General features: G+C 38.1%; 6 protein-coding genes across 11 annotated transcripts in view; 2 read left to right on the top strand and 4 right to left on the bottom strand.

The window, feature by feature from the left end:
* The window catches only part of dym (dymeclin), a 55,374-nt gene extending 53,134 nt beyond the window's left edge, over positions 1–2,240 (bottom strand). For all 3 annotated transcript variants that reach the window (XM_077622189.1, XM_077622187.1, XM_077622188.1), the window contains exons 1-3: positions 1,970–2,240; positions 611–801; positions 74–126 (exon numbers count right to left, since the gene is read on the bottom strand). In XM_077622189.1, the coding sequence (XP_077478315.1) occupies positions 74–126; positions 611–750 (193 nt within the window). In that variant the 5' untranslated portion in view covers positions 751–801; positions 1,970–2,240. The remainder of the gene's footprint in view (positions 1–73; positions 127–610; positions 802–1,969) is intronic.
* A 473-nt stretch (positions 2,241–2,713) lies between these two features.
* On the bottom strand, positions 2,714–3,919 carry c21h18orf32 (chromosome 21 C18orf32 homolog). Its single transcript, XM_077623172.1, has 3 exons — positions 3,758–3,919; positions 3,052–3,270; positions 2,714–2,968 (listed from the first exon to the last, which is right to left on the bottom strand). The coding sequence occupies exons 2-3, from the start codon at positions 3,247–3,249 to the stop codon at positions 2,903–2,905; spliced, it is 264 nt and encodes an 87-aa protein (XP_077479298.1). The 5' UTR covers positions 3,250–3,270; positions 3,758–3,919; the 3' UTR covers positions 2,714–2,902.
* On the top strand, positions 3,907–6,614 carry rad1 (RAD1 homolog (S. pombe)). 4 transcript variants are annotated; one of them, XM_077623170.1, is made up of 8 exons: positions 3,908–4,214; positions 4,466–4,515; positions 4,666–4,738; positions 5,005–5,116; positions 5,200–5,357; positions 5,422–5,522; positions 5,590–5,688; positions 6,034–6,614. In XM_077623170.1, exons 3-8 carry the CDS (start codon positions 4,673–4,675, stop codon positions 6,212–6,214), a joined length of 717 nt encoding a protein of 238 aa, XP_077479296.1. In that variant the 5' UTR covers positions 3,908–4,214; positions 4,466–4,515; positions 4,666–4,672; the 3' UTR covers positions 6,215–6,614. The 4 variants fall into 4 exon arrangements, with proteins under 4 accessions (XP_077479297.1, XP_077479296.1, XP_077479295.1 ...); XM_077623169.1 differs by having other exon boundaries at positions 3,910–4,214; positions 4,666–4,867; XM_077623171.1 differs by lacking the exon at positions 4,466–4,515 and having other exon boundaries at positions 3,907–4,214.
* bxdc2 (brix domain containing 2) lies at positions 6,535–8,813 on the bottom strand. The gene is made up of 10 exons (XM_077623166.1): positions 8,623–8,813; positions 8,381–8,492; positions 8,147–8,190; positions 7,856–7,926; positions 7,731–7,780; positions 7,571–7,644; positions 7,449–7,499; positions 7,234–7,335; positions 7,030–7,158; positions 6,535–6,894 (listed from the first exon to the last, which is right to left on the bottom strand). Exons 1-10 carry the CDS (start codon positions 8,770–8,772, stop codon positions 6,643–6,645), a joined length of 1,035 nt encoding a protein of 344 aa, XP_077479292.1. The 5' UTR covers positions 8,773–8,813; the 3' UTR covers positions 6,535–6,642.
* A 285-nt stretch (positions 8,814–9,098) lies between these two features.
* On the top strand, positions 9,099–14,126 carry dnajc21 (DnaJ heat shock protein family (Hsp40) member C21). The gene is made up of 12 exons (XM_077623098.1): positions 9,099–9,467; positions 9,536–9,629; positions 9,972–10,095; positions 10,186–10,317; positions 11,064–11,368; positions 11,779–11,924; positions 12,211–12,310; positions 12,871–13,059; positions 13,153–13,195; positions 13,346–13,512; positions 13,596–13,683; positions 13,782–14,126. The coding sequence occupies exons 1-12, from the start codon at positions 9,371–9,373 to the stop codon at positions 13,944–13,946; spliced, it is 1,650 nt and encodes a 549-aa protein (XP_077479224.1). The 5' UTR covers positions 9,099–9,370; the 3' UTR covers positions 13,947–14,126.
* Positions 14,127–14,806: 680 nt separating this feature from the next.
* agxt2 (alanine--glyoxylate aminotransferase 2) lies at positions 14,807–22,579 on the bottom strand. The gene is made up of 14 exons (XM_077623099.1): positions 22,418–22,579; positions 21,742–21,830; positions 21,277–21,467; positions 21,080–21,203; positions 20,377–20,471; positions 20,223–20,316; positions 19,803–19,896; positions 19,441–19,541; positions 18,233–18,325; positions 17,820–17,952; positions 17,410–17,498; positions 16,623–16,772; positions 15,538–15,636; positions 14,807–15,135 (listed from the first exon to the last, which is right to left on the bottom strand). Exons 1-14 carry the CDS (start codon positions 22,482–22,484, stop codon positions 15,034–15,036), a joined length of 1,521 nt encoding a protein of 506 aa, XP_077479225.1. The 5' UTR covers positions 22,485–22,579; the 3' UTR covers positions 14,807–15,033.
* Positions 22,580–23,338: the final 759 nt, after the last annotated feature.

The raw sequence follows: 23,338 nt of genomic DNA, 5'->3' as shown, positions 1-23,338 counted from the left end.
TTGCAGCACATAAAACATTTTTTAGTGTGACAGATTGCAATATTCATCAATTGATTAATTAAGGAAGACCTACTGAGGAGCCTAGCCAATGGTAACACAGCCTCTTCCAACAACCTGGAGTCTCCGCTGTTAAAAACAGAAAGAAAGCAGAAAATAAAATGACAAATGAGTTGTGTGTTTAAGGAGGAATCGTACTTAATGTGATCCAATTCAGATTCACTTAATTTTAGTTTGAACATTTCTAAAACTGCAAGCTAGCATAATTGTGTCTGTCCTTGCTTGGCAACTGATCTAAATGCACAGCCATTGAACCTCTTATTAACTCAAACAAAGTTGATGTAAATTTAAGTAATGTACCTTGTTTGTTTGTAAAAGTTGATTTTATAATTTATTACATATTTATTTTCATTATTTGCCTTGGTTCTTCTCTTGCTCATTTGGGGAAAAATGTTTACTTTTTTTTAAAACTAACCACGAATAACACCTTTATAGAGCACCATAATAAAAAGCCCTGACAAATCATTACTCAAGTCCAGTGGCAGCCGGCTTTACAAACATCCTGGTGTACTTTGGAAGATCCTGTACACATGATTTAAACTATGTTGAGTACCTGCTAGTGGGACTAATAACGGTGAAAGAGATGAGCTGGTTCCAGAAAGGGTCATTTGCTGAAATTGACTCTGTGCCCACCAGAGTCTTGAGGCTGGGGTTGTCAGGCAGGTCACTGAGCTGGCTGGTGTTGGCTCCCATCTCCAGACTCAGGGATGCCTCACTGCTAGTTTGCTTGGCATATGCCAAGACCTGCAAGCATGAAAATGCCCTTGAAATACAATAAGTCATATTTCAAAGAGTAATATTAAATTTTGTTAACATGATATATTTGCAGGTTTGATTTTGATCCATGAATCACCTAAAATTGAGTTGTTCAGTGCCATTGAAGATGATAGATGCCCAATCATTTGCCTCTTTTTCATACTTTACCTGCTGCAAATGTATTATTATAATTCTTTTAATAATGGACATCCATTTTTATGTTCTGGTAAATAGCTTAATATTATTAAATATATTCTGGCTATTAAGGGGTTACTCATGCCAAAATAATGACTGATCATGGAAATGATAATAGTAATAGTCATCTCATCTAATTTTCTGAACCGCTTTATCCTCATTAGGGTCGCAGGGGGTGCTGGAGCCAATCCCAAGTGTCTGAGGGGGACACCCTGAATCGGTGGCCAGCCGATCGCAGGGCACAAGGAGACGGACAACCATGCACACTCACACCCACACCTAGGGGTAATTTAGAGTCTCCAATCAGCCTACCGTGCATGTTTTTGGAATGTGTACCCGGGGGAAACCCACGCAGGCCCGGGAGAACATGCAAACTCCACACAGATGGACATGATCTGGATTTGAACCCAGGACCCCAGATCTGGGAGGCCGACGAGCTAACCTCTTGCCGCACTGGGCCGCCCAGTAATAGTCATCTGAATCTGCAAATCAACATTTTAACGCTTAACGGGAACATTTAAAGAAATAACAGCATTTTATGAATTGAAACAACGCAAATATCCAAAACCCTTTCATTTTATAACCAATCAAATTTATCATTGAGTGATAGAGAATCTAGTAAGTTAACATAGAGTGTAACCGTTGACATACTACTAATAATCTGATTTAATAACAATAACAAAACACGTTTCAAGCAATGCGCTTCTTGTTAATCGTTACATCACAGTTAAAGTGTATTGTACCTTAATGGTACTTCATTCAGTACTACGTGAACTCATACAGGAAGTGCAGTAAGGCGAATTGCTGCTACTGCGGGGACTTTCACCCATGAATACCAACAAAAACACAGAAACGCCAAAATGTTACCTTAAATAACAAGCCTAACAATAGCAATCTGATGTTGTTGCTATGACAGCTAATATTAGAGGCAAGTACGCCATCAGCTGACCGTTTAGCTTACCTGTCACAAATGCTGCTCGCCGCTGATCCTGCTCTCTTCCTGAGTGAAACAGCAAAGTAAACAGCCCAAGCGATGAAAGTTACTTCCGACAATGATCCAAGTTTAAGATGAAAAAATACAGGCTTCAAAGGTGGATTCAATAGCGATGGGGGCAAGTTTTACTCTACACACTCCTTCGCCTCCATGTTTCCACGTCGCGGCCCACTTGCGTAATGACGTCATAATAGGCGTTCACTTACGTCGTGTCGTCACGTGTGAACGAGCTCATGGTACGAACACGACCCTCAGTTTCTACGGTATCATCGTTACCCGAATTTATATGTACATTTATCTAAAAGCATTGCTTACAGAAATGTTAGCATATATTATTTATATTTTATTTGTTTTTAATTATTATGTTTTCTGCGATTGGCTTGCAACCTCTTCAGGCATGTAGAAAGTAATATATAAATAATCTTGGTAGGGTCCTGTTCAGTTACTTGGAAATGCAAGACAGTACATCGGAATGTGTTGTAATGCTGAAAGTTATCATGTGCCCTTTGTGGTTTTTCAAAAGAAATTCAGATGCACTGAAAATGTTTGTAACGCAATGCAGTCTACAGAACTTCAACCTCACATTTAAAATGGTGGTGTACAATGTTTGAATGTGTTATGAGATTGTGTGCAACATTGTAATTACTGGTAATTATTATAAATGAAAATAATTTTCCACTATTAGTTGCAAGTAAAATAAAAAAGAAGTCGTTCTTTAAACATAATTTATTTTGTCATTACGTTCACAATGCAGTGGATTTGTTTATAAAATAACATCTCAAACACCTAACAATATTCTGTATGTAAATTAATAATTAGCTTTATCTTCTGGAATATTATGAATACAACATTTGGAAGTATTTACAATTGCATTCATGTGAGGGATTAGGAATGTCAAAATCAGTCTGTCTTCTTATCGCCAACCACAGTGGAACCATTAGCAGTGACCTCTCCGTTGTGCTTGGTCTGGAAATTGGAAAAGGAGTGCATTACATTTCAATTACTGCACATAAGAACATATTGCTGGTTTAATCTTCAAACTAGCCTACCTCCTTAGATGTCGCGTTACACTTCTCACCCACGGCTGGTTCAGCTGTGCCTGGCTCACCGGCGCCAGACTCTTGCACTGCTTTTTTGGTCCAGAATTTATTGATAAAAGGTGAGATAAAAGGATAGAGGATGGGCTCCAGGAACCTTTTGTAGACCCACAACAGAACAGGTATGACAATGCAGGGGATGCACACCATGGCTGCAGCAAAGTGAAGAAACTGCAGTACACAAACACATTATTAAATATTGCATGCCATTGACAACGGAGGGCGTTCAATTTATTTAACCTAGGGGGAGTAACTAACTGCAAATGGTCATCTTTCAGTGCGAATGACGCCGTTAGATGTCCAATTTATTTCACGAGAGGGTCGAACGAAACCTCTCCCAATCAAAATGGATAGGACGTCTAGTGGCGTTAGATTCAGCCATTGAGTTAATCATTTATATCGGTGTGTTGAGTCTTGGTGGTAGTAGAAATATTGACCACATTTCAACTGTATTCATTAATTTCCTTCTAGTTTGTTACTCACGCCCATAGATTTTAATTATACTACCTTACACGTTTACTTTTATGTGATACTGTTAGTTTCGTGATTATTACGTCATAAAACTAGCTGGGAGGCTAAGTAGAAAGTCCCTGACATTTTAATGTTAGGTCATTGTTACATAGTCGGATTTATCGTGTATTTGCGTAGCAAGTCTCACCTTATGTCGGAAAAATTAACAAACAAACGCTATAGATGGTTTATCAGTTGGAGAGGAAACTGTGGATGCTAACGCTATGTACAGGAGCGTAGATAGTACATAAACAACGCTAGATTTTTGAAGGCGGAGTCGGTGGCGAAAATATCTCACAGCCATCATGCGTCGGAAGACTTCTATGGCGTACTCTATCGTAGCGGATGAAGAAGGCGAATGCTTTTCCCCCCTCAATAAAATACTCTTTTAGCTGTTTGAATATACACGCTGAGCAATTTGTACTTCTTCAAAGTATAAACTCCATTGAACATCGGTTTATATTTAGCGAACTGATCCGATGCAAATTGCGCGACTGGTTTTAAATATATGATATCTATGTGCAGGAAACGGAAGTTGAAGAAGCAACACAAATAGTGCGCTTTTCTCAAATACACTATCAAAAGGATGTCTGCGTTTTAACAAAGTGAGTCATATTTCCAGGATCATTTTGTTTTAACTGACTTAAAAGAAAATCCAATATTTGTCATGTAACATCTGGGCTACGCTACCTCCTAATAGTCCAATAGAGTACCTTAAAAAGAAAACGTGCGGCAAGATTGATGCAAATTCTGTGTTGTTTTACCAGTCCGTTATATTTATATATTATTTTATTGTAAGGCGCAATAAAAGGCAAATGTAATGAAGTTCATCCCCTTTTAAAAATACTTGTTTCAGGTCCAGCAAGACCAGTACCAAAACAAAACAACTCCATCAAAACCTTGCTGGTACTGATTGTTTTGGTACTGATTTCACTAGTGTAGAAACCTTGATGTTTTGGATTTGGTTAAACCTTTTCTTCTTATTGGCAATCAGCTCATATCTATATTTTTGTCCTTTTTAGAAACTGTCGTAAAATGTTCATGCTTTTTTTCCAGCACCACAATGCCACTATTGACTCACTCGCAAGATGATGACGAGCAATACGTGTTGGTAGCCAGCTTGGACAATGTACGCAATCTTTCCAACATCCTGAAGGCCATTGCGTTCAAAGACCACGCTATCTTCACCGCAACACGCAATGGCCTTAAGGTCACTGTGGAAGACACCAAATGTCTTCAAGCCAATGCCTTTATTCAGGTGTTTGCTTTGGTATCAAAATGAATAGTGGTCTCAGTGAGTACTCAATAATTGAGTACTCACTCTGATATCGGTCATAAAGTAGTGGCACTCAACCATCCCCAATAATAACATGATTGTTCTTTTATATATCTTAGGCAGAAGTCTTCCAGGAGTTTACCATCACAGAAGATCAAGTAGGATTGCAGATTAATCTCACAGTTCTGCAGGATTGCCTCAGTATTTTTGGAGGGAGTACGGTACCAGGCGGTCAGTTGGACACTGCAAATATCTCTCATTAGAACCTTCAATTTACAATATGGAGACTAGTATACGGTGTGTGAATCCTTCAGGCATGTCAACCACGTTGCGATTGTGCTACAAGGGGTACGGTTACCCTCTGACACTGTTCCTGGAGGAAGGTGGGGTTGTGACTGTTTGCAAAATCCAAACGCAAGAGCCTGAGGAGCCGATTGACTTTGAGTTTTGCTGCACCAACGTCACAAATAAGGTGGGTTTTGCAAAGTATTTTACTATCTGTGGAGAAATTAAAGTTTTTTTTTCTTCTACTCAAGGTTATCCTACTGTCAGAGAGTTTGAAGGAGGCTTTTTCTGAACTGGACATGACCAGTGAGGTGCTGCAAATCATCATGTCCCCAAACCAGCCTTACTTTCGGTACATATTTGAAATTATTGTGGCTTATTTTTCCCCAAAAGCCTTTTAATGTTTCTCCTCATTTCAGGCTGTCGACATTTGGTAACGCCGGGAGCGCTCATTATGATTACCCCAAAGATTCCGACATGATGGAGCTGTTTCATTGCACCACCAGGCAAAGTAACAGGTGAGTTTGGAAGAAGGTTACTTTTAAATCATTGGCTGCTGTGGATTGTGAGAGTTATCTGATCTATTTAAACTGCCAATCCTCCCATTTTGAATAGATCACTTGTCTACCAGTGACAATCTAATTACAATTCACAGTAGATTGATGAGTCAGTACTATATACTTGCCAAATGTGGTACATTTTTAAGATGTTGTAAATAAGAATTTATGGCATTTATTGGGAAACAAATTCAAATCGACTGACCAGATTGCAAAAGGTCTTTTGTAGTGGTGTCATTACACAACAAAAACTGTTTTGAGTAAAACTCCTGTTTACAATTCATGTTTTTTGGTCGGTCCTAACAGGTACAGGATGGCTTTGTTGACGCCATCCACCAAGGCGTTGGCGTTATCTTGCAAAGTGTCCGTGAGGATGGACAGCAGGGGTGTCCTGTCACTGCAGTACATGGTGCGCAACGACGACGGACAAATTTGCTTTGTGGAATATTATTGCTGTCCCGACGAAGAAGTGAACGATGATGACTGACCGGACAAAACCGATGCAAACTGATTGAACAAACTCCTTCCAGCACTGTTATATTTCCGATGTTGTTCTTTTGGCTTTATTTAAGTTACTGTTTTCCAGAAGAATTACATTAGACGACTGTTTTCTGCAAAACTACAATTTAGAGATTATTAAAGTTCAGTGATTTGACAAAGTCAATTTACCAATTGGTGACAGCTAGAAAGCATCCAAGTTGTTAATGTGCTTTTTCGCATTGCATTTGTTTAGTATTGCAAAAGCAATAAATAGGCTGGCACAGTTGCTATAGCCTAGTAACATTGACACGAATCCTTCAACGCAGATGACAAATGTTTGAAAGTTTTAATATGAAGCATTCACATAAAATTACAAAGTTAATGTGAATGAACACCTTTTTTTTCTTCTTGCTTGTCACTGATCAGTCTTTCCCGTTACCTGCGCCCCGTCTTCTTCCTGTCCCTTTGGAAGGGTTTCTGCCTCTTTTTCTTCTTCTTCTCTCCGGGCTCTGGTGGCTCCGTCAGGATTGTCACGGGTTTCTCCGGTGCCGGTGTGTCAAAGACCTTGTCCGTCACATCAGTGATGATCTCCGGCTTGAGGATGGCTTTCTTGGTCTTCGTCGCCTCCCTCACCATTTGCTTCTCGCGTACGCGGGCCGCTGCCGCCACGCGGAGCTCACGCCGGTGCTACATGGAAAAAATGGCACCCATCGTGTTAACAATGCCATTTGACTTAATGAATCACATGTCATTTAGTGCCATTGACAATGAAGTAGACGTCCATTCTATTTGCACGAAGGACTTAGTATAGTGCATATTTACCATATTGGGTGACTTGAAGAATGTGTTTTCATAAAGTGTGGGCCCCCCAAAACTCCCTTGAAACATCTTGATGAGGTTGAGGACAAAGCGAGGTCCGATTTCCACCAGCGCCGCGTCCTCTTCGATGATCTAATAATTGAATAACAATAAACAACAATCCATTTTCATAGGGGGTGTTTTTGTACGCAAAAGAAAACAAGTTACCTGGTAATTCCTGAACCAAATTCTGTTGTCTGCTATGGTAAAGGTGAGCACGTGGTCCACAAACGGTTGACTTTTAGGGTGATAACGTGGCGTGGAAAAAGTCTGTGACGACAGTAAACTAATGAGCATTCACCCTGGTGCTTTGCTTACTTTTTATTTTTAATTATATGAACACATTGGTGAAAAAAGTCTGTATCATGCAAGTCTCCACCAACCTGAATGAAGAGCTCCTTTAGCAAAGCATAGTGGGGCTGTTTGTCAAATGCCTGCAGATGAAAAGAAAATCTTTAAAAACAATTCATACTAACTACGGCACCCATCTTGTTTCTGGTCTTACAGGATCGAAGGATAACAGTGGTCTCGATCCTTTCAAGCAGTTTCCTGTCATCTTGAGCTCAGCCAGTGTATGAACTGTGGAGAAATATCAAATTTTTACATCTGGAGTCATTGTAAGAATTAAAAAAATAAATCCAGCCTTTGTATAAATTACAACTTACTGTTCTGAACCAGGAATTTTGCAGAAGGTCCATTAGGGCTATTTGATATCCTGGATTACAAGAACATTATTTATATAGATGGAATTTGATGACATAATTGTGTTTCTAGGAAAATGACAGACTACCACATATAGAGGTCCTGCTTCTTCTTGGCTTCGAAAAAGAGGCACTTGTTGCAGTTTTTGATCTCGCATACCTAGACGGGAAAAATACATTTCTGTAACATTCATTCCTTTAACAATTTATTGTGCTTATGGAAATTTATCTTTGTCAATGAAAAATCAAAATAAGACAAAAAATATATCATTCTTTCAGCTTTGGTTTGAATGAACTCCATTTTTTTGTACTGTAGATGAACCTGAATAAAAATATACTACTTAACTATTTTAGTAAGACATATCAATACAACCACTCACCTCATTAATAACATATAGTTTGTCCTTTCTGTCCATTTTTGTATCTAAAGGGGATAAAAGAGTTGTATTTGTTATTTTATTTAGGGATAAAAACGTTCATTTGTTTAGATATTATTCTGGATCACACACCACTTCTTCTGCTTGCCTTTCAAAATAAAATAATTTACACAAAAAATGGTCTATTGTCCAAATTGTAAATTATGTTGTAGTTTTTGCCCCAAACACGCCACTGACCTGCTTTTGAATGTGGCATGATGCTCCTCAGGTCTTGCATTAAGTGTCTTGTTCGAAAATCGATGCCTCTCGAAGAAAATATAAGAACACGTTCCTTGTTGGTCCATTTGCCCTGCACATTAAGATTATTGCAAAAGTAAAAACTTTATTCGGAGATTCCCTGAATGGTCAACTTTCCAAATGAGTTAGCTTTTGCTAGCAATCTGAGCCTTCCCCTGGCAATAACGAGCTATCGTACGCACCATAGAAACCGGCGGCGGAATGCTGATTTCATCCTTCTTCTCCTCTTGTTTTTCGGCCGGTGGTTTGCCTCCATCAATTGCTGTTTTGACCTTTTTTGCTTTTTTTCCAACAGGTAAACCCTTTCCACGTTTTCGCTTGAAGGCGGACATGTTTCCTTTAGCGGAACTCTCGCGTAACTGGACGAGAACGCGAAATGCACGAAATTACGACATGGGCATGTTGACAGCGACTACTAGCGGCGCCTGGGTGCTATTGCGCTATGGTTATTGTATTTTGTTAATTCAAGAGTTCCCCAAACAAAACCCCTAAAATTACTTAATTTGAAATATATAACTCATATATTTTTATAGAGCAAAACCGTTAACAAACTTTAGCAGGGAAGCATTAGTAGTGGCAATTTGACAATTTAACATATCGCCAGATGGGGCAGCGACGTGTTGTCATATTGTCAAACAGCCGCCGAGAGAGGGGAACTCTCGCGAGAGTTGCTTCAGGCACGCATGAAAGACCGGTCACTTGCGTTATTCGTAGTAAAACTGCCTTACATTCAATGATCAACGGTACAAAACATTGAATTTTTTAGACGATGTGACGCGCAAACTATTTGCGATTGCTTAAAAAAATCAGTGTATTTTTGGCAGGATCTGACATTTAGATTGTATTTGTAATGCTGGTTTATGCTAAATGCTAACCACATAACAACGTGAACTTTGAATGTAAATTTGGTATTTTAATACAATTATAACGATGAAGTGTCATTACCAAGTCCTCGGAGTCAATCGGGACGCCAACGATGATGACTTGAAGAAAGCCTATCGTAAATTAGCTCTGAAATGGCATCCTGGTATGTAATAGAAATTTAGGTGATATTGTATGAAATAGTCCTAATTTTTTCCTCCTGAATATTTCCAGATAAAAACTTGGATAACGCCGAGCAAGCAGCCGAGCAGTTCAAGTTAATTCAGGCAGCCTATGAAGTCCTAAGTGACCCACAGGAGAGAGCATGGTACATTGACTAACAACTGTATTATTCATTAATTACTATATTGCATGACATGACATTTGCAGAAAACATCAAACAATAATAATTAAAATCTTCCGAATCCAATTTATTTTTACTGCAATGGTTGAAATGCCAAATAACCATAACATTTCAAACAACATGTGCAGCAAGTTTGAATATTATTATTTCTGGTTAAGAAAGACACTGCACTTTTAGTTGTATTTTTTTTTCTAACTCATCATCAAGACACACTTTAAACAACCATTGAGCAATGTCCTCTATTTGTTTTGTGTGAGATCTATTTTTTTCTCAAGGAAAGAATCTGCCTTTGAATTTGTCCTTCAGGTATGACAATCACAGGGAGGCTTTGCTAAAAGGTGGCGTGAGCGGCGACTACGAGGACGATAGCGTTGACCTGCTGCAGTTCTTCACCGTCACCTGTTACTCGGGTTACGGGGATGATGAAAAGGTTGGTGAAACAACCCAAAACAAGACAGAAACCAGCTTCTATGAACATAGCGGTTAATAGAATGTGTTTTTCTCCTCTTATTCTGCTTAGGGTTTTTACACAGTGTACAGGAATGTCTTTGAGGCTATCGTCAAGGAGGAGCTGGAGCACAGACAAGTGGAAGATGAGGATGAGGAGGAGGAGTTCCCATCCTTTGGGGATTCTCAGAGCAACTATGACACGGTACGTGAAAACTCTGGAATGATTCACATCACTAAACAATGAACCAGCAAGGTCTTCCATAAAGAAATTTGTTATCATGTAATTATTTTAAGGTTTTTAATTTTTCTATTCCCCTTTTTCACTTCTCACTTTTGAACAAAAATGTTAATTTCAGTGCAGTTTTTCATGGTGCCTTTTGTGTCAAACTATATGGCAAGCATGTTTTACTTTGTGTTACCTCTTTGTCAGTGTTAAATGTAAAGTCTGTGGTTATTGTTTTTCATTCCACTTGAGGGCGCACTGACAACAATTAAAGAAGCTTTTGCCTTTAAAATATTTGAAACTAGATATCATTTTAAGTGGCACTGAAAGAAGTAAAAATGCTTAATTTTTGTGTGATTAACAACAACAAAAATAGTTAAAATTTATGTCCAACCTAATCAATATGCTAGTTTATGCTGCGTGTAGTTACTATGCAACGGAATGATAATATAACTGGTATTGGAGGAAAAAATAAGAAAAATCTTGATATAATATTACTAATAATAAATTCCGATTGTGAAAACTAAAGCATACAGTGGGGGGAAAACTGATAGCAGAAAACAGTGGCCAATAAACGTATAGAATGATGGTCCACTTTCTATTTCTCGCCTCAGGGGTCGCCACGGCAAAACAGGTTTTAAAAATACTTAATACAGAAAATGACAACAAAATTGTTGGGGTTTTTTCATGCTTAAAGGATAAACTCTGCTCTTCCCCCGCCGCAGGTAGTGCACGTGTTTTACGGCTACTGGCAGAGCTTCTGCACGTGTAAGAACTTCGCCTGGAAGGAGGAGTACGACACGCGGCAGGGGTCCAACCGCTGGGAAAAGCGCGCCATGGAGAAGGAAAATAAGAAAACTCGGGACAAGGCGCGAAAGGAGCGCAACGAGCTGGTGCGCCAGCTGGTGGCCTTTGTGCGCAAGCGCGACCGTCGCGTGCAAGCCCACCGCAAAGAAGTGGAGGAGCGCAACGCAGAGAAGAGCAAAAAAGCGCAGGAGCTCAGGCGCAAGCAGAAACTCAGTCAGGCCAAGTAAATATATATTATATTTATATGTATTCTTTCAAACTGTAGCAGATAACCGACTATGTATGAAAAAAAGTGCAACTTATTAGTCCCAAAAATACGGCACAAGGTTTCCTCACACATTCAGTTTGACCTGTCTCTGCATTTTTCAATGTAAATTCCACATTTTTTAACCCATTGGCTGCTATTGATAAGTATGGGCGTCCAAACCATTTTAACTTGGAGAGTTGGCAGGGTGGCAGTCTGCCAGTTCAAATGAATGGGGCGTCTCTTGTAAAAGCCTCATGATTAGACATCTGTCATCGTCATGAGCAGGCAATGAGTAAAGTATGTTCATAGTTGAGAATGTGAGATTAAATCGTTAGCTTGTAACAATCATGAGAGCAGCTCTTCATGACATGTTTTTTTTTTCCAAGGCTGGTGGAGGAATACAAAGAGCAGAGCTGGGCGGCCATGTCGGAGCTGGAGAAGGAGCTGAAGCAAATGGAGGCCCAGTACGGGGTCGAGTTTGGAGATGCTTCCGAGAGCGAGGACGAAGAGCTCGAAACACAGGCTCAATTAGGTGAGTGTTTCTTACTCATTGTGACTTTCAATCACGAGCAGCCATAATGCCGCAAATCTTCATGATTGGATACTGTATTTAATATATACAGTAAGCTGGAGACAGGGTAGTTGCTTCCGTTTGCGAGTTTCAGCGTGGATTTTCACATTTTTATGAACTTGAAAAAAAATAATAATAATAAAAATACAAATAAATTTCCCCAGAAAAAAATCTGCGATGTAGTGAAGCCGCGAAATAGCAAGGGATTACTGTACACTCACGCACACACCTAATTGTACATGTACAGTTGCAGGTGAAGACCATGTGGACATAAACGACTTGAACTTGGAATATTATGATGATCTCTACTGCCCAGCCTGTAACAAATCCTTCAAATCAGAAAAAGCGTGAGTCACCTATTTCTTTCCAGAATAAGTTATACACACATTTATCCACTAGAACTTTAAATGTCAAAAATAAAAAATAAAAATAAATCAAACTTAACCACATCAAGGCCTGCTGTCCAATTACGGACATCACATTTTGGCCACAACATTAACATTTCTTATATAATGGTACCTATGTGCATGCTAGCTCTCAATTAAAACTAGAGGACATCAGAGAGTGCAAACCTCTGATCCATTATCAGTACTCCTTACGATTTGGTTATTATTAATAACATATCCAGCAAGTTTGGCGATAATCCCTTTATTTGTTCTCGAGTTATTGTAAACAATTTAGATAGGCATACAGAACTAACTCATAACCTCTTAACATCATTATTGTATTTCAATCAACATTTTTATGAATAAATACCATTATAGATTAATAATCTTAATGGAAAAAAATATAGATAAACAATAAAATGATGAAATTGGACATTTAGCACTGTCAATGGCTTCAATGAGCGTCCCATAAAGGATGAACATCCCATTCTTTTCGTTTAATGGCATGCATTTCTGTAAAGAATGAACAACCATGAGAGGTCAAAAAAGCACAAGGAAATGGTTGCGTTGCTACGGCAACAGCTTGAAGACGACGACGCGCTGGCTCTATTATTGGACGAACGAGAGGAGGCCGAGGAAAAAAAACATGCAGTAAACCACGAAGAAGAAGAAGAAGAAATGGAGGATGAGGAGTTTCGACCAAAACAAAAGTAGGTCTTTTTGACAAATCAAGACATATTTGAGACATTTTTTTGTTTGTTTGACAAGGAATTAAAAAAAAAATCCTGTTTCTAAACATTCAGGTTATCCAAGAAGCAGAAGAAGAGGCAACAGAAAGTAGCCAATGTAAGCATTAGAAACCTCATGGATAGTTTTTAATGAATTAATTTGGATTAATTGCAGAACCCGCTAATAAATCCAGGTCAAATTGGTTGGATTTATATCCCTGACAATGATAGCCAGTAAATCCATTCCTATATCTGGTCTCAAATGCAGAACAATCCAGTGGAGAAGTGTGAACAAGAGGAGGCACTGACATCGACTACAGATGTCAAGGATGCCGCTGAAGAGGACCCAAAAGAGGTTCCACGGGATGTCCCCGAGGAGTCACTGAGCTCCACTGAAGCCCAGGAAGACCATGTTCCTCCTGTTGAATCCCATAGGTGAATATTTTTCTTTAGTTTTGTTATATACTGCCATTATATCCTGCAGGTTTTCAGTTGAAACGTTTCGCCCATTTGCCCAGCTCCGTGAAAACCAAGACAAAGAAGACAACCGGCAAAGACCAGTCAAAGAACATTAAGGAAAATCTGGGAGGGGAGCAGCTTTATGAGGTTGGGACAGAAATTATTTCACTCCAGTGATATACGTGGCTTTCGTGCAATTATAAGGCTCATGTGAACTTTTGCTTTCTGTTTCCCTCCCTGCCCAGAAGTCAGCAAAACTGCAATGTGTGACTTGCCACGGCGAGTTCTCCACTAGGAACAAGCTTTTCGACCATCTTAAATCTAGCGGTCACGCCTCTGCAGTCTCTTCCAATCCCGCGCCGACGACCTCGGTTGGACGGAGCAAAAAAGACAAACGGAAAAACAGATAATAACACTTTTTAGTGGAATCCAAAAGAACTGAACTGAGACCATGAGGAGTTCTCTGAATGCGACAGTTGGAACGAGCTGAATTCATGATCTTTGTTTTTTTATCCTTAAGACGATGGACATCATCACCAACTCTGGTTCACTTCATTTTGTCACACAAATAAAGTGAATTTTACAAATTGTTTTAAAGGTCTGTTGAAAATCTAGCTGCTGTGTAATGCATTTCCACATTTACGTAGTCTGATTATGTCCTCTTCAACATCATTCATTTTGCTTGATGCACATTTAAGTGGCTCTTTCCTGGTAACACAAGCCTATCAACTAATCCAAGAAAGAAATGGCAAAGTGATTTTCCAGAAAAAGAAACAGTACAAACAAAAATAAAATAAAACTAGGGCTGCCTAAGATATTTATTTTTGACGAGTGTCTTCGTATATACCTGTACTTTCACACAAAAATTGCACCAGTCCGGCCAGCGTTGGTTCGATTCCCACTCGGTGGGTGTGTGATTGTGTCTCCGTGTATCTGTAATTTTGTGTGTATATGTGTGCCCCACAACTAACTGGCGACCAGTTTAGGGTGTTGTCTACCTTTCGCACAAAATCAGTTTCAGCATCAAAGATAAGTGGTGTCAAAAATGAATGAATGAAAGCTACATTGAATGAATGAAAGCTACATTGCGTCCTCGAGATGTATGTTTACGTCTCCATAGGAGCAAATCAAACATCTAAATGCCTTCTGTAGCAAGGTCAAAGTTACTGTGAAAGGAAAACCTATGGAAAGAGAAGCAGTGCAGAAAATTAATGAATATATAAACAGTAACCTTGTGTGACATACTACATACAAAAGCAAAAACATGTACTATGGTCTACTTCTTTATTGCTTTCGCATTTAGGAACAAAACATTTAATAATGAGTAAAAAAAAAACAGTTTTGTGAGGTAGGCATCATTTTTTTGTTGCAAAATGTAATGCTTCTATTGCTGCATGGTTTTTACATTGTTTTAGTAAAAAAAATGTTGGGAAATTGCTAATATGGAAATAAACCAGTCATTGTAGATTGCACTTTTGCACCAGGCCTTGGCTGGGCTCATCTTCCCTCCATGTGGTTCTGGATGGACTTGTTGAATACAGACAGGAAGAAATTGACATCCTCCAATGTGATGCACATTGGTGGTTTGATGCGGAAGGTCTGAGTACAAAAAAAAAAGAATCATGTGTGTTAGTTCATTAGCTTATCTACTCTGCATTTGACTGGTTATTAACTTATCTAATCAAATAATGATTGAATCAAAATGGAATTTATTATAAATAAAATTAAATATTACAATAATTCAATATTCATTCATTATAAATGCACACTGTTACCTTCAAAGACATTGGCCATTGTCATTTTTTCAAAAATGATGTACTATACTAATTCGAAATAGATTTTTTTTTAAAATCAGCACTCTTGAAAATGACCTTGCTGACTACTTTAAGGAAAGTACTCGTGCTCAATATGATGGAATTCAAATTCAAACTATAACCTATTAAATGTATCAAATACTACAAACATGCCACACAAGCCATCATCCATCATTTGAGTAGTTACCTGTCCATAGACTCCCCCCTTGCCAATGAGGACTCCCATGTCCTTGATGTCCTCAAAGATGGCTGCCATATCCTGATATGGCAGTGGCCTTCTGCTGGCCTAAGCACACAACAGGAGCGCGATTGAAAAAAAGTTGCATTTGTTGGTCACCATGGTAACACATACTGTAGCACAATTATGGGCTGCAGCAGTACTCATTTTCCTAGAATAGTATTAGTTTTTTTTCCTTTAACGAAGTGGAGAAACAGCCTATTAACAATCTTAACATCAAGCCTCGGTCGGACATAATTGCAGCAGACCACCATTCAAGTTCGCATTCACACCTAGGGGAAATTTAGAGTGTTCAACCAGCCTATCATGCATGTTTTAGAACCCTTCACCCCTGAACTAACCACTAGGTCACCAGCCCACCTTTAGATTTTTCTATTTATTTACAATGGGAAAAAATAGGAAAACATTGAATTATTTTTTTCATCGTTTTTAGTTTGAGATTTTTACTAAAAACAGATTCTGGATTGAAAAATGTTGTTGTTTTCAGTAAATATTCTCTATACCTCTGTAATTACCATTTGAATGAATGAATGATAAATATTTTTTAAAAAGAAATACAGCGTAAACACTAGAAGTATCTTCTCAGCCTACAAAACTACTTCCTTAGTGCAAAGCCATATCCCAGGATGCTTTGTGTGGTGGTGTTACGGCTGTAAGAAATGAGCTTTTTTAAATATATTTTTAGATTTTACAAAATGAATTTTGAACTAAAAACACAGAAAAAAATGATTAAAAAATTATAATTATTGATTTAAAAGGGGGAAAATCAGGAAATTTAATATACGTCTATACTAATTTGATCCTAAAACAGAAAGTCGGCACTCATGATTTACTTTCCCGGGCCACACAAAATGATGCGGCGGGCCAGATTTGGCCCCTGGGCCGCCACTTTGACACAGAAGTTGCTTCATGACTTCAAATGTTATATGTTGATCCAAAATACAATTTACTTCATTTTTAGAGGCTGTAAAATTAAAATAACCTGGAGGTCAAACAAAAATGGTACAAAGGAGGACAAATGACATTGCTGTTACCTTGTCTTGGACCATTTCCACTCCGATCTGCAGGCCTTTTCCCCGGACGTCGCCGATGATCTCATACTTGTCTCTAAGCTTGGCGAGTTCAGTCATCATGTAAGTGCCCAACTCCAAACTGTTTTTCTGTAGCCCTTCTTCTTTAATTGTCTGATGAGCAAACAAGCCGTCGCATACATTAGGGATGATTGCATCTAACAAAACATCTAAAGAACAGACGTTGATATTGGCGCGTATGGACCTAAGACAAGCCAACATTAGCATTAGTGTGTTTATTTTTGATGCAATGTGCAAAGACACTCTTAAATGGAACTATATTTCCCAGTTGAAAATTGAAATCAATGGAAAAAAAATCAACAATTTTTTTTCTGATGTGTAACAGGGGATACTAAAGTATACTATTTTAGCCAATCAAATGTGAATGTGAAATTCTTTCATAAAAACTGTAAAAAGAAAATCAATACTTATACACTTGACTAAAACAAATTAATTCATTCATTTATTCATTTTCCGAAACCGCTTTATCCTCACTAGGGTCGCGGGGGTGCTGGAGCCTATCCCAGCTGACTTTGGGCAATAGACATCCGGTCGATTTTAACCGGTTGAAATGCATTGAACTTGTATTGCCGTCAATTTTCAATATAAATTTCCTTCTTTTACTATCTAACACAACAAATAGTCTCTGACCTGAGCTGGCAGGAAATTAATTAAGCTAATGATAACTCGTGACTAGTTATCCACTGTAGCAGACCACTGTCTTTGATAGAATTTAAGATAGAATTCTTACATCAAGTACAGATGACGCGATGGAACAAGCCAATGGGTTTCCTCCAAAGGTATTGAAGTGAATTCCAGTTGTGAAACTGTCTGCAATCTCTGCACGCACAGCGGGAAAAAAACACCCACGAGAAAATTGTGACAATGATTATTATTATTGGTAATTGAAGCTGAACAAGTGGCTAGATGCTTTAAAAGAGGAGAAATCTGGAAAAAACACTAGCAAGAAAGTTATAATTTCAGAATGAAAAATGTTCACAATATTCCCCATATAATGTGAAACTTTGAAGCACGAGTGTTTCCAAAATTCTATTAGTAGAAGTCACTGTGCAAATACTAGTGCTGGGTGAGTGAAAAGTATGATTTACGCATGTTTATCGAATGTTGTGGCCGGCGCAATTGTGCATAATCTCATCTCACCCTGTGTTGTAACAACAGCTCCCATCGGGAAACCATTTGCAATGCCCTTTGCCATAGTCACGATATCAGGAAGGACGTCGTGACCTTGGAATCCCCAGAAATGGTCTCCTGTTCGGCCAAATCCGGTCTGCACCTAGAAGCATGGTATTTTATTTTAAGTGTGAACTTCAGGGTTGAAACTCGTTCATAGGACATGACTTTGTGAAATTGTCTCAAGATAAAGGGATTTGTCAATTCAAACATTGCCTGTCAAAATAGCAACAAATCAGGGACAACCCTAATAAGGAACTTAAAGTTCCTTCAGGCAAGATTTGAATGTGTCAATACCAAGATTTTTACTTGCAAGCCCCCCCAAAAAATGTGTGACTCGAAAAACTGGTATGTGCACATGTATTATTACTATAGGGTCAAACCTCATCAGCGATACAGACGCCACCTCTTTCTCTCACAAGTTTATATGCCTCCTTCAGGAAGTTTTTCGGGTACTGCACTGCTCCACCAATTCCCTGTAAAAACAGACGGCAGTCAGAAGTTCTTGCCTAAGAGCACGGCTGTAAACGGAATTAGTTTCTTTTTTGAAAGCTCTAAGACTCAGGAACAATCCAAATTTTATTAGGCAAATGTAAATGTAGCTTATTTTCCAATTACCTAGGCTGTATTTATCTAGACATTAAATCGTTTGTCTGTTTGACAGGCAATATTTTCCAAAGTGCTTATCTGGACTATTGCCATAAGGGTGCTTGAGCCTATCCTAGCTTGCTTTGGGCAGAGATAGCAAGTCGAACTACTTGTCAATAAAGAAAAAACCCTCAGGGAGAACTTGCATACGCAAAATTCAGGTTCACACAGGAAAGCAGAGCGTGTAATCATATTACCGTATTATGGATTTATTATAAGTAACATTGTTTATTCAGTAATACCTTGACATACGAGTGCCCCAATATACGAGGAATTTGAGATACGAGTACAATTCTGAGCAAATATTTACCTTGACATGCGAGACAAATTTGGAGATACGAGCATACGAGACAGGGAGAGGCTGCTTATGATTTCTCGCCGCATCTCCCTCATGCAAAGATCTCTTTTTTTGTGTTAGTCAGTGAAGAATTAAGGGAAACTTAACGGGTCCAACGCAAGCTGGTGCAATGAAGGGTAGTGGGAAGAAAAGGCGTATGATGACAATCGATATTAAGCATGAAATAATCAAAAAACATGAGTAGTGTGCGCGTGACTGAACTGGCTTGCCACTAGGCTGGAGAAGCAGGAAGTTTGCCTCGAAAGCCGCGGTGGAATACATTAACCTCTTTGCCTTGGTAATTGCACAAGAAGGTTTAAATTTAGCGTAACGTAAGATTAAAACTTTTTAAAATGTGTGTGTATAGGAATCTAAGTTCATTTAAGTTAAATTTAAAGTTTATGTTCTTTTGCGAGCGCATCCGTCAAGTCTGGTACGCTTTATTGTCAGAGAAGAAGAAAAAAATCGTGTTTCTCTGCCTTGGAACAAGTGGCAACAGAAACAGGTGTTTTATAAATCATAGATAATACACAATGCAAGCACTAAAGTTCCAATTTTCACTTAAAATGGAACACAGATGGATTTTTCTTTTTGATAAAGCATCACCTGAATGGGCTCAGCAAAGAAAGCGGCAATTCGACTTGGGACGCTGGTGAAAAACGTTTCTTTGAGCTGTTCAAGGTATTTCTCATTTGCCATGCAGTAGCCTGTGGAAAAGAACCAACACTTGTATTATTTTAAACCTTCTCCAAAATCAAAAAAATGATTGGTGGTCAAAATCCTTCAGTTTCAAGGGTCAAAGCACCTTTCATGAAGATCTTTAAGAAACTTTTAGTATGGAGAAAACTACTACAACCAACCTTATATAAAACATGGTGGTGGTGGTATAAGAAATGTGTTAGTGCTTGATTTCAGACAATTCTTTGCACATTTAAGCTTGGATTGACATAAGTGAGTCTGCAGTTTACCTTGGGCACAGTTACATGGTCTAATAGTCTGCACAGGAGAGTCCCTGCAGTGGCTTCCCCCCCATGGACCTCTGAACACATCAGGACACATGGTCTGTTTGGTTTTTAGGGCAGAAAACAGATCACCTTAGGAGGGTCCATAATGTAAATAGGGCAAAAAGTAAAGATATTCATTAAACAAAACCAAAAAAAACTCATAACATCACCAGTTTGATCCCAAACATATTTCTACTCTGGTAACTTTTGGAATTCATTCTTATAACCTTTTAATATTCCTGCAACTTTAAAGTGGATCCGCATATTCTTACAAATCAACTCTTGTAAATTTATTCTAAAACCTTTCAAATTTTCAGTCATGTCTCACAAATGTCATTTTATTCTCACGATGTTATAATTTGAAAGGCAATGAGTAATACGTACATTTGTGCAGCCTAAACCGGTAGCGATAGGGTACTTGTAACCGTGTAGGGAAGTCAAACCCATGGATTGCGGGCTTCCACCGTGGTATCCTCCCCTTGCAGAGAAAATTTAAATTTGATTCCAAAATTATTTTGCTTGTTGAACATTGAGATACCTGAAAGTGATGATGTCAAAGTTTCCAGTGTACATTCGAGCCATACACATAGCTAGGTCATTAGCCTCTGAGCCACTATTGGTCAGGTAGATTACCTGGATAGGGAAAATCAGTTTAATATCACAAATAAAATATAACCAAGATGATAAAAAACATAATTATTTGAATTACATTAAGAAGTTTATTCAGAACTGTGCTAATTTTTCTTAGCAAATTAATGAAATTTTTCATTATCAATTAGCATTTAGCACCACTACCGCTAAGGAAAAAGCATAATTGTTTCGTATAACTGAATAAATAACAAAATGTTGGGAAACATATGCAATTTTAGATGCCGTTTTTTGGCGATATAGTATTTAATTAGCTTTACATTATGATTGCATTTGTTTAGATTCAATCTATTTTTTCAAGGTTAACTCCGACACTATTTAGCAAACCCAACTTCATATTATTCAGAGATTTAGATACTGCTTGGCTATAAAGAGAAGTTGTGCATTGCTAAAAAATATGATGGAATATTGTGCATTGTAAATAATATATAAATAAACACATAGTAGCATGTATTCACTCATTTGAATAACACAGAAATGTCCATGCATGATTGGTGAAGGTCTGCACTCTACTTGAGTCATTGTAGTTATTGTTAATCTGGTTATTCAAGCCTCACGTAAAAAAAAACCTAAAAAAAACCTCATTGCAGTACCTTGAGAGGATCGGGCAAATGTGACGCTAGTTTTTCACAGTACTCATGCATAGAAGGATAAACATAGATGTTGGTGGTGTGTCCCAGTGTCCTTAGCTGCTGTTCAGCGGCTGCCGTCACTCCTCTGCACCCACCGCAAATGAGTGTTTATCCGCAAGAACACAACAAAAGTGCTAAAAGGAAAAATGCGGTCTTACGGGTGACAGTGGCCCACGCTGACGGTGGCCACACCGGCAAAAAAATCCAAGTATCGCCTACCATCCACGTCAAACAGCCACTGCATGTGACCTTGATTGATGAACATCGGCTTCTTGTAGAAGGTCACCTTCATGATCATGGGGTGGCAGTTTGTCTGCCGGATCTCCATCATACGATCTTTGGACATGCCCTGAATGGAAAGGAATCACGATTCATATCTTATTCTATATTTCTGTACAGAAGTAACCACATTGAATTTACTCATTTGCTTTTTTTGTTGGTTTAAAAAAGACGACACGATATGGATTCATTCATTTGTTATGTTATTGAGTTCACCTTTAAACCCAATATATGGAATTGCATAGCATGAGGAATACCAGATATTTTTGTATACTCAAATGGGATTGGCTAAAATAGTAAAGGCATTGATAAAATGTCTACTGGTTACTTTATCTTTTTGTCACCTTGTATTGTCTTGGTGTGAAGTCGCACAGAGGCATTTCCAACAAATCTGCAGAAGCGCTCAACGTGGAGGAATTCTGACATGATGGCCCTGTGTAAGAATCATATTGTCATTCATTTACAATACAGAAGACCCTCCAAAAGTCAGAACTCCTCAAAAAAGTGGTGTGATATGGACTTAAATCAACAGACTTTAAACTTACTACACATACGTATTATTATTATAAAATACTATACACCAACAACTTCGTCTAAATTTCTAAAGTTTAAAGTTCTGTCCACTAGCCTCTTAGGTGAGAAGATAATAAACAGGCCTTTTCCCCCTAATTTAGAATGTAATTAATTTGCCACATGTAATTTCTATTTGTAATTACTTCCAGTATTTATTAAGGCTTTAGATTTTTTGGGCTACAGGTTGAATTAATCAAATTAAAATATATTCTAAATTTGACTCGACATATGACCATTTCAGCATACAAACCAGATCCCGAAACAAATTAAATTCTCATGTAGAGGTAGTACTACTATATGCAAATTGGTGACTCCTTAAATTGCTTTGCTCTTTCAAACCAACACACATGCCAATATAGTACATATGTGTATTGTGCTACTTCATAGAAATATTACCCAAGGATAGAGGTTAGTGAATGTCTAAAAGCGGTTGTCATGGTAACTCACCACTTGCTTGGTGGAATTTCGCCAGGGCCCGTAGAGGCTTGTAGTGACGCAAAGCTACCGTGTGCATTTTTTAGCTCAATGCAATTTTTATAGTTAGTCCCACCAAACTCTAAAGAGAACCGTAGAGATCAAGGTAATCACTTTTTTTTCGGGATGTGTGGCGGTGGTGGTAGGTGGAACTTAAACAGCCCACTGAACCTTGATCTGTGGGAGGACATGGCCAAATTACACGCCTCAACCAATCAGGCTCGGCGACGTCCTCAGGAATCCGGTTTAAAGATTACTAAGAAGCATGTATTTAGAAAATAGCAGAGAACAGGTTTTTTTAAAATTGCTGTCACAAAAAAAATTGAAAGGGATCCCTGTTGAAAAGTGAGATGAATGTGTTTGTAAGAATGTTTAGTAACGCTAACAACTTTCCCCTAAACTGCAATAATTAAAACTACATTGAAATTGTGGGATCTTGATGCCTGGATTTACCAAAAAATAAACAAACATAATAAAAATATACAAAATAATAAGAAATAGAATTAGAGGTTTCTTTTAACAAGAATATAAATAATAAATAAATATCATTTAAAGCTGTTCGCATCTATTTTTTTAAACTTTTGGGTATTTTCTATTAGGAAGTTATTATTCATGGTTGTATTTTTCAATTAACTTTGTTGATGTTGTTTTTATTTTTAATTATTATTTTCAGAAAATATATATGTTCTCTCTTAATGGCTTTTCAATGTATATCTATTAAATGTAAACTCAGGCCTCAAGTGGTTAAACCAATCATATCTATTAAAACTAAAAGGTTTTTCCTGTTTTTCATAACCACACATGCTAAGAAGTGGTTTATAAAACAAAACCAAAAACATAAAAATAATGAAATAATGCAAAACTGGTACAAACATACAACAAATACATTAGAAC

Source organism: Stigmatopora argus, chromosome 16 (genome assembly GCF_051989625.1).
Source record: "Stigmatopora argus isolate UIUO_Sarg chromosome 16, RoL_Sarg_1.0, whole genome shotgun sequence".
Lineage (NCBI taxonomy): Eukaryota > Metazoa > Chordata > Actinopteri > Syngnathiformes > Syngnathidae > Stigmatopora > Stigmatopora argus.
The sequence above is the reverse complement of the archived record's forward strand: the minus strand, read 5'-3'. Positions and strand labels throughout refer to the sequence as shown.